This window comes from Strix aluco, chromosome 7, assembly GCF_031877795.1.
Source record: "Strix aluco isolate bStrAlu1 chromosome 7, bStrAlu1.hap1, whole genome shotgun sequence".
NCBI classification, from domain to species: Eukaryota; Metazoa; Chordata; class Aves; order Strigiformes; family Strigidae; genus Strix; species Strix aluco.
This window is the reverse complement of record NC_133937.1, coordinates 30,396,767-30,410,710: the sequence shown is the minus strand read 5'-3', so window position 1 is coordinate 30,410,710 and position 13,944 is coordinate 30,396,767. Positions and strand designations below refer to the sequence as shown.

At 42.3% G+C, this 13,944-nt stretch overlaps 1 protein-coding gene across 13 annotated transcripts in view; it reads right to left on the bottom strand.

Moving 5' to 3' along the window:
* RBM20 (RNA binding motif protein 20) overlaps positions 1 to 13,944 on the bottom strand; it is a 108,184-nt gene that overhangs the window by 14,092 nt on the left and 80,148 nt on the right. For 12 of the 13 annotated variants that reach the window (XR_012624024.1, XR_012624023.1, XR_012624026.1 and 9 more), the window contains exons 3-10: positions 12,911 to 12,972; positions 12,670 to 12,761; positions 12,230 to 12,321; positions 7,877 to 8,020; positions 6,440 to 6,571; positions 4,492 to 4,571; positions 2,979 to 3,666; positions 1,018 to 1,116 (exon numbers count right to left, since the gene is read on the bottom strand). Coding sequence is in view for 7 of the 13 variants with exons in the window: in XM_074831246.1 (XP_074687347.1) it covers positions 1,018 to 1,116; positions 2,979 to 3,666; positions 4,492 to 4,571; positions 6,440 to 6,571; positions 7,877 to 8,020; positions 12,230 to 12,321; positions 12,670 to 12,761; positions 12,911 to 12,972 (1,389 nt within the window). In the remaining 6 variants the exon portion in view is untranslated. The remainder of the gene's footprint in view (positions 1 to 1,017; positions 1,117 to 2,978; positions 3,667 to 4,491; positions 4,572 to 6,439; positions 6,572 to 7,876; positions 8,021 to 12,229; positions 12,322 to 12,669; positions 12,762 to 12,910; positions 12,973 to 13,944) is intronic. The other variant, XM_074831249.1, reaches the window with a different exon arrangement.

The window sequence follows — 13,944 nt, the reverse complement described above, 5'->3', positions numbered from 1 at the left end:
GTGGCTTTCACTTTGCTAGACTAGGTCCTTCAAATTCCTATGGTGACTGAGAAAACATGGCTACCTTCTGCAGTCATCTTCTTCTACCAGCAAAAGCCCTCTGCCAGGGACTGTGTTGGTAGAGATAGGCCTAGACCTTAAGAGAAATCAGTTTTACAGTTATACTCCAAGGTACATAATCTGAAATACCTCATACACGCAGCTATAGACTTAGAGGACTCAGACACTAATACTGGACTTCAGAAGTATCAGAATGGTAAGGTATATGTTACTTTCAAGACACACTTGCAGCTTAATATTTCAACTCCCAGACTCATCGTGTACACATAATCTATTAATAATCTGTATTTTCCTCCTGTTTGGCCATTCCCACAATTTTCCTCCTAGAATCCTAAAACAGCACGAAAAGTCTGGGAGTTGACACTGCTCTTGACAGGAGATCAGTTTTCTACAGCAACAGATATCAATAGCTTCCATATCTGACCAGCAACCCATGACCCTACAGATATGAAGCTGGAGGAATTCCAAGGACATTGCTGTCCCTGACTGCAATGCTGCAGTAGGGGTGCTGTAAAGACATTATTTAATTAAAAACAGAAATAATCAGAAGAGGCTGCTATCTATAGTCCATCTAAGGCCAATGTTCTGAAAAGTTCTCATCATTAGTACCCTCCTTCTCCACTAACTGACTGCATCTTCTATTTTTGGGCACGGTTCACAAAGTTACACAGTTCACTTGGGCATACGTTACTTACAGTTGCCAGTGCCAAGGGCCATGCATGTGAAGCAATCTACATGGGCAAAGAGCAACTAAAAAAAGAGTTCTGGAGACTTCAGGAAAAGCTATCCTTTAAAGCAGAGGTCAAGATAAGGCAAGTTAATTTAGACAACCCCATTTTACAATCCCTTTACATGCCCTTCTGTGGGGGTTTAATATTTCAGTTGGGAGAATGTGCTACCAAACCTGGCTTTTCACTCATTTCGTTGTGAAAGCTCCACCAACAATGTGTCACCAACCTTCTCTTTTCTTGTGTTTTCCAGAACCTCTCCCGATTCTTTTCCTTGTTTATTATCTGAAGGTGAGCTCTTCTCTGGAACTTGCTCCTCTTTTCCAAGCTAAAATAAATACAACATACACACAGTGGTGCTCTAGTATGTTTCTATTCTGGGTTTAGGAAAGCAAAGTCACTCACAAGGTCACATTCTTTATTTCTAAAGTTTACGCAAGTCAACTAGGCTGTGAGAAAAGACCCAACAATTGGATTCCATTAGCAAAGTTGCACAAATAAGAATTAAGAAAAATGTACACAAAATTAGAGAGATGCGATTTAAATCATAGAATTGGCTAGAATACAGGTGGGAGAGAATGTTAATTCATTAGAATTTCCAGCCTCTACTCCTCTGTTCTCTACCCACATCTGCTATGTTGGCTCAGACATGGTAAGGAGAGCAGCAGTGTTAAAACTCTGCAAAAGACCTCAACTGTTTTGTTTATTGATGTAGGAGCAGTTGAGAATGCAACTGCTTGCACCGTTCGTACTCTGGAAGAACAAAACCACAGTACTACCTGGCACTATGGTAAAAGAGGGGTGATGCAAAAGTGTGAGTTCAAGGCATTCAAACTTATTCCTTTTAAAATAAAGTATTAGCAGTAGTCCCTGGAGAGGTATGCCTTTAACAAAGCCACTTTAAAATAACTTGAAAAACATGCAGAGGAGTGTGCAACACTGGTGATTTAGGATGCTGTGTGACATTTCTCTCTGACATCTCCTCCCAAGGAACCATCCATCACAGTGAAATACCAACCAAAGGAGAAAGATGACAAAAGGTGGCACAGACACACACATCTATGGCATGAGGTAGTGCTGCTGCCTGTTACAGGGACTAGCTGAGTTAAAAGATCTACAGATTTCCACCAGCCTTGCCCCCGCATAAGAGGAACAAACACAGGGTCAGCTAAAAACAACCAAAGATGGCTCTGGCAGCACAAAGTCACAAGCTAGAGCTGGACCCCTGGTCAGCAAAGCAGCTCTGCAGCCTCCTGTGCCAGCATCCCCGGGGGTGGCTGGCGGCAGTGTATCACCAGGGGGGACTGGGGGAGGCAGGGTGGCCAAGAGCCAGTAACAAGATCCCCATAGGGTGGGGATGTGAGCGTGGGCTGTACTGGGACTGAGCGAATGAGGCATCTTGATCTGTTCCCTCTCCACTTTTTCCCAGTGGAGAATCAAACCCACAAATGCTGTCACTTTACCGACTGGGAGTATTTCTCCAGAGATCTCAAATTTTACAGGTGAGCTGATTCAGTGGTTCTGCCATGAGAAGAGATTCCTGCCAGCACATTGAAGGGAGTGGTGTGAATTATCCCGGCCACAGCTGAGGGCAGGGACATATGATTAATAGAAACCAATTGCTCTGCTGAATTGACCAAAAAAAATGTTCCTCATTAGAAGTTCATTCCCCATTTTAGAAGTATAACAACCAGTTCCCTATACTGTCCTACAAATATTGTGCATCCCTGTAAAATACCACTTAATTCCCAAGCAAGTCAATCCACATCACAGGTAGTGGAAGGAGGTGATGGATGCTGAGAGAGCAGCTATGGGGTATTCTGTGCAGATTAGAAGAGAGAGCAGTAGGGCAACTGCCCCTGCACACACAACCTGCATGCAAACAGCAGATTGTCACTTGGTTTTTCTGTCCCCTTCCCCCCCCCGGTTACCCAGAGCGTCTGTGCTTGACACAGAAGGACAATGTCCATGTACCCAACACTGCAATGGTGTAATAGATCTGCATCATCTGGGCAAAGATGTAGACAAAACGACCTCCCAAGATCTCTTCTAGGACTATATTCCCTGATCATGGCAAAACATTGCATATCACCAGCACCACACACACAACAACTGATCTAAAATATTTCAGAAAATATATTACTTCAGCATTTACCTTCTTCTTACATACAGTTCAAGATCTCTATTTACCTCATTCTCAGGAGGTTTGGTTTCCTTCACATCACTGCTTTCAGCAGCAGCATCTTCCTCTTGGTCTTTTTCAGCTTTCTTCACCTTATTCTTATCACTTTGTTTCTGCCTGGAGCCCTCAGATGCTTTGCTGTGCTTCTGTTCAGCTGCCTCCTCCCTGGCAGCATCCTCACTGTAAGAATGCCTACGTTCCCTTAACTTTGCTTCTTCCTTTCTCTTAGATCTCCCAGGTAAATCCTGCGGCTGCCTCTGAAACTTGTCAGATTTTGACTTAGAGGTTTTTCGGTAATAGTCATCTTCCCTGCTCTTGTAGCCAGATAAAGGGTGAAGCGAGCCAGGGGAACCACTCCTTAAATATTTTTCTCTGTGCCCTCTGCCTCCTTCAATCCGTTCCTCCAAATCAAACTTGTCCAGCTGTCGGGAATAATGTTTCCTCTCGTGTACCCACGTGTCAGTCCTGTCCCTCTTCTCATCCCCATTCTCTCGCCATTCCCTGCTGTCTCTTTCCTCTTCCCGTCGAGAATACGGGGACTGATCCCATGACTCTCTCCCATTTCCCCAGTCGGTCCTGCCGGTCCCCATCGGGCTGTGGGGTGAACTGCAGGAAGTAAAGCTGGGTGTGTGGGATCGGGGCGACAGGGAGCGGCTTATGGGGCTGCGCGAGCGGGGCCTCTCCGTGCCGTACCTGCTGCAGAGGGAAAAGGCAGCTGTAACTGGCTGACTCACTGTGGTCTACCAAGTTCTTGCACACTGGAAACACATGGGGACTGCCCTGGTGCCTGCAAACCTGAGATCCCAGGCCCTTCACAGACACGCACTGCACAGCTGCAAACACAGTCAACAGGAGAAAAGGCAGTGTCATATCCAGAGAGCTTAACTAAATCCCCACAGATCTGTCAAGAATATATTCATTCATTCTTAAAAGCCTCTTATAGGGGTTTAGTGTTAAAAGGATATAATATGTTAATACCTTTACAATGACCCTAATGTCTGTACCCTTAATACTCATTCATCTAGGGCATCTCTGAGACAAAAGTGACAAAAGGTCACCTCTTTAAAAGAGATGTTTTATCACTGTGATTCCTCTCCATTTTTGCTGGAAGGTCCAGAAGCCAGGCAGATCAGAAATATACCAAAATACATCGTAATGTGAACTGACTCCTTCCCTCTAGGTCTTGCAGCGCTCCCAGCCTTTACACTTTTCACTCAAGGGGGAGGAGAGTGTAACAGCTTCGTTTGTGTGTTCTTCACATGCCTGGCATATTTTCTGAGTCATCATCATCAGTAGGAAAGAGTTCATTTATTTTCATAACATGCACAGTTTCAATCTGATCTCATTATATAGGCCCTGCACCTACTATTGCACCCACTTATATTTTTACAGTCATTTCAAGTGAAATCCAAATTAAGAAAGATATGAGGTATGAGAGGGAAGGACACAGATAATGCTTTTTCTACCTGCAGGTTTACAGATTTATTCAGGTCCCAATTCCAAACTGTGGAGAAACTTTACCTGTCCACTTCACGCAGCAGGTCCCTCTCCCTCTGCGAGTGGATGTCCTGGATGATAGCAGCCACGTTCTTACCTGGTTTCTAAATAAGACCAAGACACTGTTTAGCATGCTGCACTACTCTCCAGGCTAATATAGGTGATTTGTCCTTCAAGAAACAGCATCCATGCATCTTTCAGTTATACCACCACTGAGAAATATTTGGTTTCAGTGCTGTGGTTACAGTCTTTTCTGCAGCTGGTATCTCAATAACATGATCAAAGCAGTAAAATGATACAAATGGAAAATTTGCTCCATTACATTGCAGCACTGTGTCCTCATACTTGGCTGCTGTAACGGGCTTTGAAAACGAGTTTGTCCTTCCCTGTTACACATTCACTACAGAGTATTTTCTAGGAATTGGATATAAGAAGAAACAAACCAGACAATTTTTCTAATATCTGAATTAAATATGTATAGTAGCCTATCTCGGATCCTCTAGGAATGAACTGCCTTCTTTTCATCTCAGAGTTTAGCTCATTCTGGAGTATAGCTCTAAAAGACTATGTTTAGACACAAGAGCTTCAGAAAAGCTATATGCAAGAAAGATGCATACTGGAAGTGTTGATTACTCGAGATTCAAGATCATTTACAAAAGATGTGCTACTCCAGGCTGGAGTGCACACAATTCATCAAACACTTAGAGCGCGCAGAGCTGAGCAACATAATCATGCAGGAACTCAGAGCAGTTTGTAGTGGTAAATAGCTCATGCATATTCCCCCTTCCATGTTGCACTCATTTGTTTGTTTGTTTTTAACAAAGAGAAAGGGCTTTTGCTTGTGCAGAGAAAAATAATTCCATGACCTGAAAAACTGCCATTGGAAAGGCTGAAAATCTTCCTGAAACCTAGGCAAACTCCCACACTCTCCTAGCTAATTCCTGTTCTGCCTCTATGTTAAGATGCACAGTCTCCACCACCTTACATCTGAACCCCTCACTGTACCACACTAAGAAAGACCGCCCTGGTTTATGAACTTTTGGCAACTCCTTTAAGTCTCCTTAAACTATGATACACGTACAGGAGAGAAAGAGACTTTTCCAAAGGTCAAACCAAACCATCTGAGTTGCCTCTTCTTCCTCAAGGTGCACAAAAGGCCCTTAACCTCTTAACTTGGAACATTACAGTTATTTTATAAAATAATTCTGTGCTGTGTTAGGTAATACAAAATGAAGCTTTTCAGTTCTGCATTGCCAGTTCCAGTCCAAGTCTCCGTGAAAACAAAAAACTCTCTTAGCATTACACATGGCAGTAAATAAGCTTCCACAAATGTGCTCACAAGAGCACTGATTTTTGGACATCACTCAGGTGACCACATCAGAAATGTCACACACTCTAAGTCCAAAGACTATTGCTCTGTTCTGAGTCTATGTTAAAAAAAAAAAATAAATCTTACTTTTAAATGTAGGTCGTTCACAAGAAAGAAAGAAAAAGAAATCAATGTGGTGTTTAGCCCTGCCATCACTGCATGGTATAGAGACTGTACTATGGCTCAAGCATGCAAGCAGTGAAGAGCATTGCTTCAGGCTTAATGTCTGACTAAAAAGACAGGACCGTCTTATTTTTGCTGACATGTTGTATCTTACACATGGCTGTGTTTTAGACCATTGTTAGACCAAGCAATGTGAGGAGCCTGCTCAGAAGGAAGCTCAGAAGGGATTTTTGAAATAATGGTATGAGAGGACCAGAAAAAATGGGATCTCTTCCAAGAGTTAAAATTTAGAACAAGAGCAAGCAGCTAAGTATAAAAGATCGTTAACATACATTCATTAATTTATCTTTCTTAATTTCTTTTTCCATAATATTAAAGCATTAATTAGAAATCAGTAACCAGCAAAGACTTTTAGATGTATTCTCCAGGACATGCCATGAAAACTCAGGAAATCTGATCAGGAATAACTAACTCTCTTACCTTCAGCTGCAACTCCTTGTATCTTTTAGACATCCTAATAAGTAACTTGTCATCATTTATCATAGCAGGTTTTTCTTTGTAGTACTGCACCATGGCTTGTGCTGCTTCACTGTAAGCCATTTCCAGAAAGGCCTAGCACAAATGGGGAGAGCTTTAAAATCCACTACATAATTAAAAATACAAAGCATAAGAGAGAAAAGGCAGCACAATGATTTTCTTTTGGATTCTTCTCATGCGAAATGTCTTGATAGTACAGAACTGGGTAGCTTCCAGCCCTGGAGCTGAAATAGTAACACTCGGTCCGTTTCTCAGTCTCCTTTTAACTGCAAATAATGGTTTCAACCCAGCCATTAAAGCTGATAGGCAACTTTAGAAACCAGTTTAGTTAAAAACTAAATGACTGGAATCTAATCTTTCTGGATATATGAAAACATCACCTTTTGCTTGCTTTCTCACTGGTGCTTCTAAACCATGGTCAGCTGCTGACAAGATGCAGAACTGCAATGCTGCAGCATGCACTGCTCCCAAGATTGTCAGCTGTGTCTTGCAGAATTGCAAGGGATCCACATAAAAGCAGAACATCAGAGCATGAGCAGCCAGAACAAAGCCAAGAGAATTTAAAAAACCTGAACAATATTAACTACACTTTTATTTATACAAAAATTGCATTTGATGTAACTGCAGTTTAACTGGTCAAGGAATATACTCACAGCTGTGTAAGGACTGCATTTTGAAACATTACAGTCTCAAACATTGCCCACTGGCGTGGATTCTACATGCATCTGTACTGTCTGCTGCAGGCATGTGAGAGAAGATCTTCTACTCTTCCCAGCCTGCCACCACTGGCAGATTTAAGCTACTTAAGGTAGACTTAAACTACCTTGAAGGAAAAGCTCTACTGCAATCCAGTGCAGATTAAAAGGGAATGAGTGGGGTTTCAGTGCCCCCTGTAAGGGCACAGCCTTCCTTTAGCACCCGTGTGCCAGATCACCCAGTGCAGCCATGGCCAGTCAAACCAGACTAGAGTGCAAGTCCTTCTTCAATGCCCAGTTCAGCTCTACGAGTATGGGTAAGAAAGCAATAAAAACCTCCCAAACAGAACAAGAGAAGTTTGAAAGGAACCCTAACAAATGGCTGAGAGAAGAAGGCCAAGTTAGTAACTTTTTAAAAAAATTGTTATTATTTTTAAAAGTAGTTTTACAACACTTCTTCACTGAGATTTCTGGGTTTTTTTAACAAGAGCTATGAGGCAGTGGTCATGTCTATGCCATCATCTCATTCTGTGAACACCTTTTTTTTTTTTTTTACTTTAAGAGCAGACTTCATATTTAAGTTTCTATTACAAGAAAAAGAGATCTTCCCCAAAGACTCCGTCTTCGTGTCAATATGTCTTTATGCCAATAGATGTCAATACCAGTGACCCCAAATGCACAGTACCTGATTAGTGGATTTCATGAGGATATAGTTGGTGACCTTCCCAAATGGGAGGCCCAGGTTAATGACATCATTCTCTGTGCAGCTTCCCTCGGGGAGGTTGCAGATGTGAACAACTCGACCCAGTGTAGATTTCCTCTGGGGAAACTGGGGAAAAGAACAACTCAAAATTATGTTTTTATCTTAGATGTTCCAACCTCTAGATAAGAACTTACATTTCTGCGAAAAATGAAATGTTCTGTTCTGTGTATCTGTTATTAAGGACAAATATTCCTCTTTAAAACTTTGCATTTTAACACCCTGGTTTAGAAATACAAATGGTAAGGGAGCCCTGCAGTTTGCAATGGAGTCTCCATCCCTGGACATTACAAAGCCCAGAGAGGATTTCTCTAGAGATGCTCTCGTTGAAACAGGATTAACTATATTGCTGCAAAAGCTAACTTGCCCCCTCAAACCTTATGAACTCCAGGGCCTCAGCTGCCTGGTATGTCACAGCAGTGGGCTGGGCTGCCACAGGCACAAGCTACTGCGTGATACTCAGCACCAGAGAGAGTCTGGAGGCCCCTCAGTGTTTGGAGATGAAGGGTTTCCCTGCCATGGGGAGGTCTCAGCCCCTCCTGACGAGCTCCCTGCGGTGCCAGCACCCATCTAGTCCACCAGCACAACCCCTACGGCTCCTCTGCCAAGTGGGACAGCCTTCCCCAGCCCATCTGCATCTGTCAGTCCCACCGGGGGCTCTGTGCCTTCCCCGCACATGAAGACACCATGCACTACTGCTGATAAAAGGCGCTTAGCAGGCAGTTTGCAAGCAAAGCACAAAAAATTAGTATTTTCAAGTATTCCAGAAACACCCATTTATGTGGTGCTGGTGGTGCCTGGAAAATGAAACAGATGCTCACTGCAGTCCCTGCTGAATTTTTGGACATTAGAAATCAGTTTAGGTGACTACAGAAGTGTTCAGGATAGCTGGGGCTGAATTTAAATCCTCACCCTGGTGGAACAGACTGGGCCGGGGGGAGAAGTGACCCCATTTAACTTCTGAGAGGACACACAGCTGTATGTACCTCAGGTTGGAAAACCTACTACTTTCCCCTCTCATTGCAACAACACACAGTAGGAGGGGCTTCTCCCCTGGGGCATAGTGAGGACTGGACGCACAAAGAGGCGGAGCTCCCAAATTGGGCTGGCACAGGCACATTGCGTCGGTGCAGTAATCACTTCCCAAGGGTGGAAGTCTATTTTGGAGTGCTGGGGCAGTTCCCAAAGAGCAGCCCGTCTCCCTGACATGGAAAGCAGACTCTACACTCCTTGTGCAAAGAGGCATCAGGGTATACTCAGAGAGGAACATAATTTACCTCAGCTAATGACACAGAAAACATTGCTCACGTAGGATTAAATTTTCCCAGATTACTTCCCTGCTTATGACCTCTGCTGTTAGGATTTTACTGAAGAAGTAACTCTACCATCAGTTAAAATTGTGCCATTCAAGGGAAGATGCAAATCACGTAATCTTGCGGTATCAAGTTCACCAGAGCCATCACAAATGTTTGGCTTGTCAGCAAGTTCACAAGTTACAGAGCTAATGTTATCTTATTTACACCTTCATCCCATTACCTTCCCTCCAGGCTTCACCACTTAACCATTTGTGTATTTTTGCTCCAGCAAGACCCTGTATTGCACAGTGGTCTGCTATTTAGCTTGCATCTTACAGAGCCTGTCCAGGTGCTTAAGGTAAGTCAAAGAAGTGCCAAAATTCAGGTATCTTCTCTAGCAGAAAAGTAACAAAGACCTGATCCTGAAAAAGATGAAGCAACTCAATTCCACTTGAACAGAAAAGGAAGTGATGTCTGCGTGCAACTGGCAAGGCAGCCTGTAGCATACAGAAGAATACAACTACAGCTAGCAGAGGAAAAGGAAACTTTCCTGAGAGCAAAAGCAGTTCCAGTGTAGGAACACCCCAGGTCACGTGGCACCTTCTGTTTGTTTTGTTAAATCCGTTAAGAGATGGTATGTTAAGAGTCTATGGGACTAGAAAGACTTAGCTGTTCCCTACGTAGGCTCCAGAGCCTGTGTTCGGACACGCACTCAGCAGTACATTAAATCAAACGACTGTAAGATGTTACCACCTCCCCACAATTGGCAATGGCTTAAATTAAAATGCTACGCCATAAATCTGCTGTAATTCATGATTAAGAAGTGGTCACATACTCATACCAGAAGTCAATGGGCTGTACCAAGCAATAATCTTGTCAGTTGATTGAAGTTAAATTGGATTCATTCATTAAATAAAGCTGTAAATCACAGCCAAAAAAGGAATATACACCTTCCATATCCACAGCCAGGAAGTTAGAGGAGCTCTTGTGTGTCAAGTGTCAAAGGTAATTTTCAATAAGACTGTAAGATAACTTTCATTGCAACTGATGCCTACAGGGGTTTACCAATGCAGCTGAACAACTACTACAAAAATAATTTGATGCACAGCAGTGAAGTGTACCTCATACTGTTTGCCATATTATTTCATCAACACAATTTGGTTATTTTTTATTACAGCCTTTTTTTTCAATTTTTTTGTTTCTTGCTTTTCAAATTCTTTATCCCTTTCTTGAGACTCGCATGAATCTTTTCTAAAGATAATAAGAAACTGACAGTCCCATCCCTCCAGTGCTAATGGCTCTCCACGCCCGAGTGAAGACCTGTAGCACAGTATTTGCCTTTTGAAGAGGGATAGAGTTATTTGCAGACAGATAGCACAGAGCAAGCTCTTCCAGAAATCCAAACACTTTGTTTATGATTACATGCAGGGTCAAGTATAATCTCTCACTGCTCAGTTAAATGGCAGCAGCTTAGCTGAAAGTGAATACTACCGTTGCGGAGTGAATGACAGCTGGCAAACTCAAGCTTAACACCTCTAATATAGTTCCCTGTCCACCCAATGAGGTTCTGAAGAAAAAGAGGATTTACAGTGTCCAGGAAAATCAAAGTTATTGTTTCTTTTATCTCTCATAGTAGTGCAGGTCATTCAGAAGGAGGGCTTCTGCAGGCAGCTTAAATGATAAATAGTGACAGATTCTAAGGAGAAATGATACTGGTATTAGCAGTAATTTCATTTGTTGCAAGGTTGACAGACATGATGAAAAGGAACATTCCACTGCACCCGCTGCTACTCCACCTCTGACCTTGGAGGCAGCTGTCATGAGCAGCTCTGCTCCTTGCTCTCCTGCACGCACAGTGCCTATGACAGGCAGAAACTAAAACCCCTTCAAATAACCTCTTGCACAGCAAAGCCACACAGTAGAAAATTGGTTGGATTAAACAAATCTGGGTGATGTTTCTGTAAGCAATGCCTGAGGCGAGCTGGAATGGCACAGGGACACAACTCAACCTGGTTTTCCAGAGTGTCTGAGACCACATCAGGATATAGACACAAAAGCTAACAAGGTGAAAACTTGAACCCCTGGATTACTGCTGCTATTCCATGAATGCCCTAACATGAGTCCTTGAGGTCTCCAGCTTTAATTGTAGCTTTCTGATATATATTAAGCTTCATTTTAACCCTAACAACTTTGTATTTCCATTATGTTTATGATCTGCTTTTATTTGCCTTCTTTTTTCTTTTTTTAAGTAAGAACCACTTTTAATATTATCCTTCTTTTCTGGCATTTTTTCGTTATTGGGCTAGGAATTCAAATTCTATTCAAACAATATAACTGGGGACCTGTGTTGAATGCAGGGGGAAGCTAATCTAAACCATGGAAGGCTGTACATCAAAGCAAACTTGCTGAAAGGCTACCAGAGGCAGCAGATGATATAAATAATACACTAAAATAAACTAAGAAAAAGCCCAGTAGAATGAATTGATCCAGCTGAGTAACGGTTAGCGAAGCTGCAGCCGTTATCTTTGCCACTGTTGCTACCTGAGAAAAGGAGCCCAGCATGGGAGAGGCAGACAGCAATAGCTACAAATGAATAAGTGGAGAGATGGAAGGCTGCTTCTGGGATCAATACTCAGAGTAAATAAAAACTAATCCAAATCATTCCAAGCTGAAGCTGACCTCCCTGGGTTGAAAAGATTCAGAAAAGGGGGTAAAAAAAGTTAATGGGATACACTCAAAATCATTTACCCACCTCCCCAAACCTCTAACAAGCAAACAACTTTTAGCACTGGGAAAAAAAACCTGTAATCAAGTTGTGATTTGGCCAAAATCAAAAGCACAAAAAAGCTGCAGGGAAGTTGAAATAGCACACTGAATATTCAGGTTATTGTCTAAAAGGAAGCCTTTATGGTTTTAATTCCAGTAAGTACAAGTGGCTTCTACAAGAATCTCAACACGGAGATCAATTTCCTTAGGTACTCACCCCCGATGGAGGAGAAGAAAATGTAGGACCTGGCTGGCCAAAGGACCTTGCTGACGTAGTGATAAAAGATGCGCCGACATTTGGTGGATAATCTAAATAACGGATTACACACATTTCATGAAAATCTTGACTCATATTAATTGCATTAGTGTGTTCAGTAAGCAATGCCCCATTTACATAATGATTAATTTCATAGTCTCTACACCAAATTATATGCTGTTTCATTGTACTGTGAAAACAAGTCATTGTTTGAAAGGAAAATAAATTCATACTTTGAAAGGCACAGTATTGGCTTTTAGCCTTCCTGTGTACAACCTCTAAAAAGTTTTCCTTGGAAACTTGTATCACATTTCATTTAAAATATCTATTTTTCCCCAGAGACTGACTTCCCTTTCAATTAAAAAAAAGTGGTTTTAACTATTGCACATTCAACCATTCACCTTCGATACTAGATGGATTGAAAACTGCTGCATTATTTGGTGATAAATGCAATGTTCCATCTGTTGAGCTTAACACACACCGGATGCCAGTGCTGGAAAAGAAAGAAAAGAACTTTAGGAGCATGCAAAATGCGCTATAAATATTAAAGCATAATTATTAGTAAATTTTCAGTGTAAAGCCACTGAAGTAAGGGATGCTCTGTTAGAAATTCAGTTGGAAGAGTGACTCTAAAATACTTACTTATCTGAAAAAGCCATACATTTTTGGATGTGAAGACTTCCCTTAATGTGCTGATCCCAGTCCTATGTTGAAACAAAGACATGATGAGCACAGGAAAAATCCCAAGACAGTTTTACAAGAGATTGCTTCTCCATTCAGTTTACCTTATTCTAAAAACAATACCGAGATGCTGAAGATCAAACTATGCGATGCTGGAGCCAAGCGCACTTTCATCTAGTGCATTTACTGACGCGTTATTTGTAGATTAAATTATCAGTTACTTTACAAAAGGAGAGCTTCCCTGTATTAGTTTTTAAATCCAGTATATTTTTATCAATTCGGTTACTTCAGTCTAGCTGAACAGCTCATCCTGCAAGGCGCTGAGCACCCTCAACTCCTGCAGTGTCCATACAGAAGGTGCTCAGCACACAGGGCTGCCAGGACAGCACTTACTCATTTCAATAGATTAGCAATATTTGTCCAAGTACATTTGGCTATTTACACTTCTATGATCCAAATAAGGCAGTGTATTAAACACCAACAAACAGATCAACCGAAACTCACCGTAATGACATGTTCCCTGACCTTTTTAAATGTTTAATGCATGCCCTAGATGGGGGCTACTTCACACTACCCCTGTAGCTGCAGTAACCACAGCAAACCCTTTTGCAAGCAGCTGCTCAAAGACTAAAAGGGAAACATGAAAGAGCAAATATATTCGAACATCCCAAAGCCCCAGGGTGTGTAAGTATCAGGTACTATTTCATTTGCTGGTCATCTTCCTTCCTATATACATGCTGTTGTAACATTTTTGTCAGGCCACCACCAGTGTGAAAACACATGCCTTTGCAGGTAGATGCTGGTCCTGTGAGGCAATGGAAAGGTCATGAAGGCTTGTTGAACAGGGTTCATCAGGAGGCAAGAACAACCCCAGCCAGAGCCTACAAATGGCTGTGGGGCTCAGAGAGCCATGTAAGTGGCCTTCTTCAGACCTGACCTACATAACGTGACCTAGCACACAGGTTCTCTGGGCAACTGGGAAGCTGCTTCTCAAG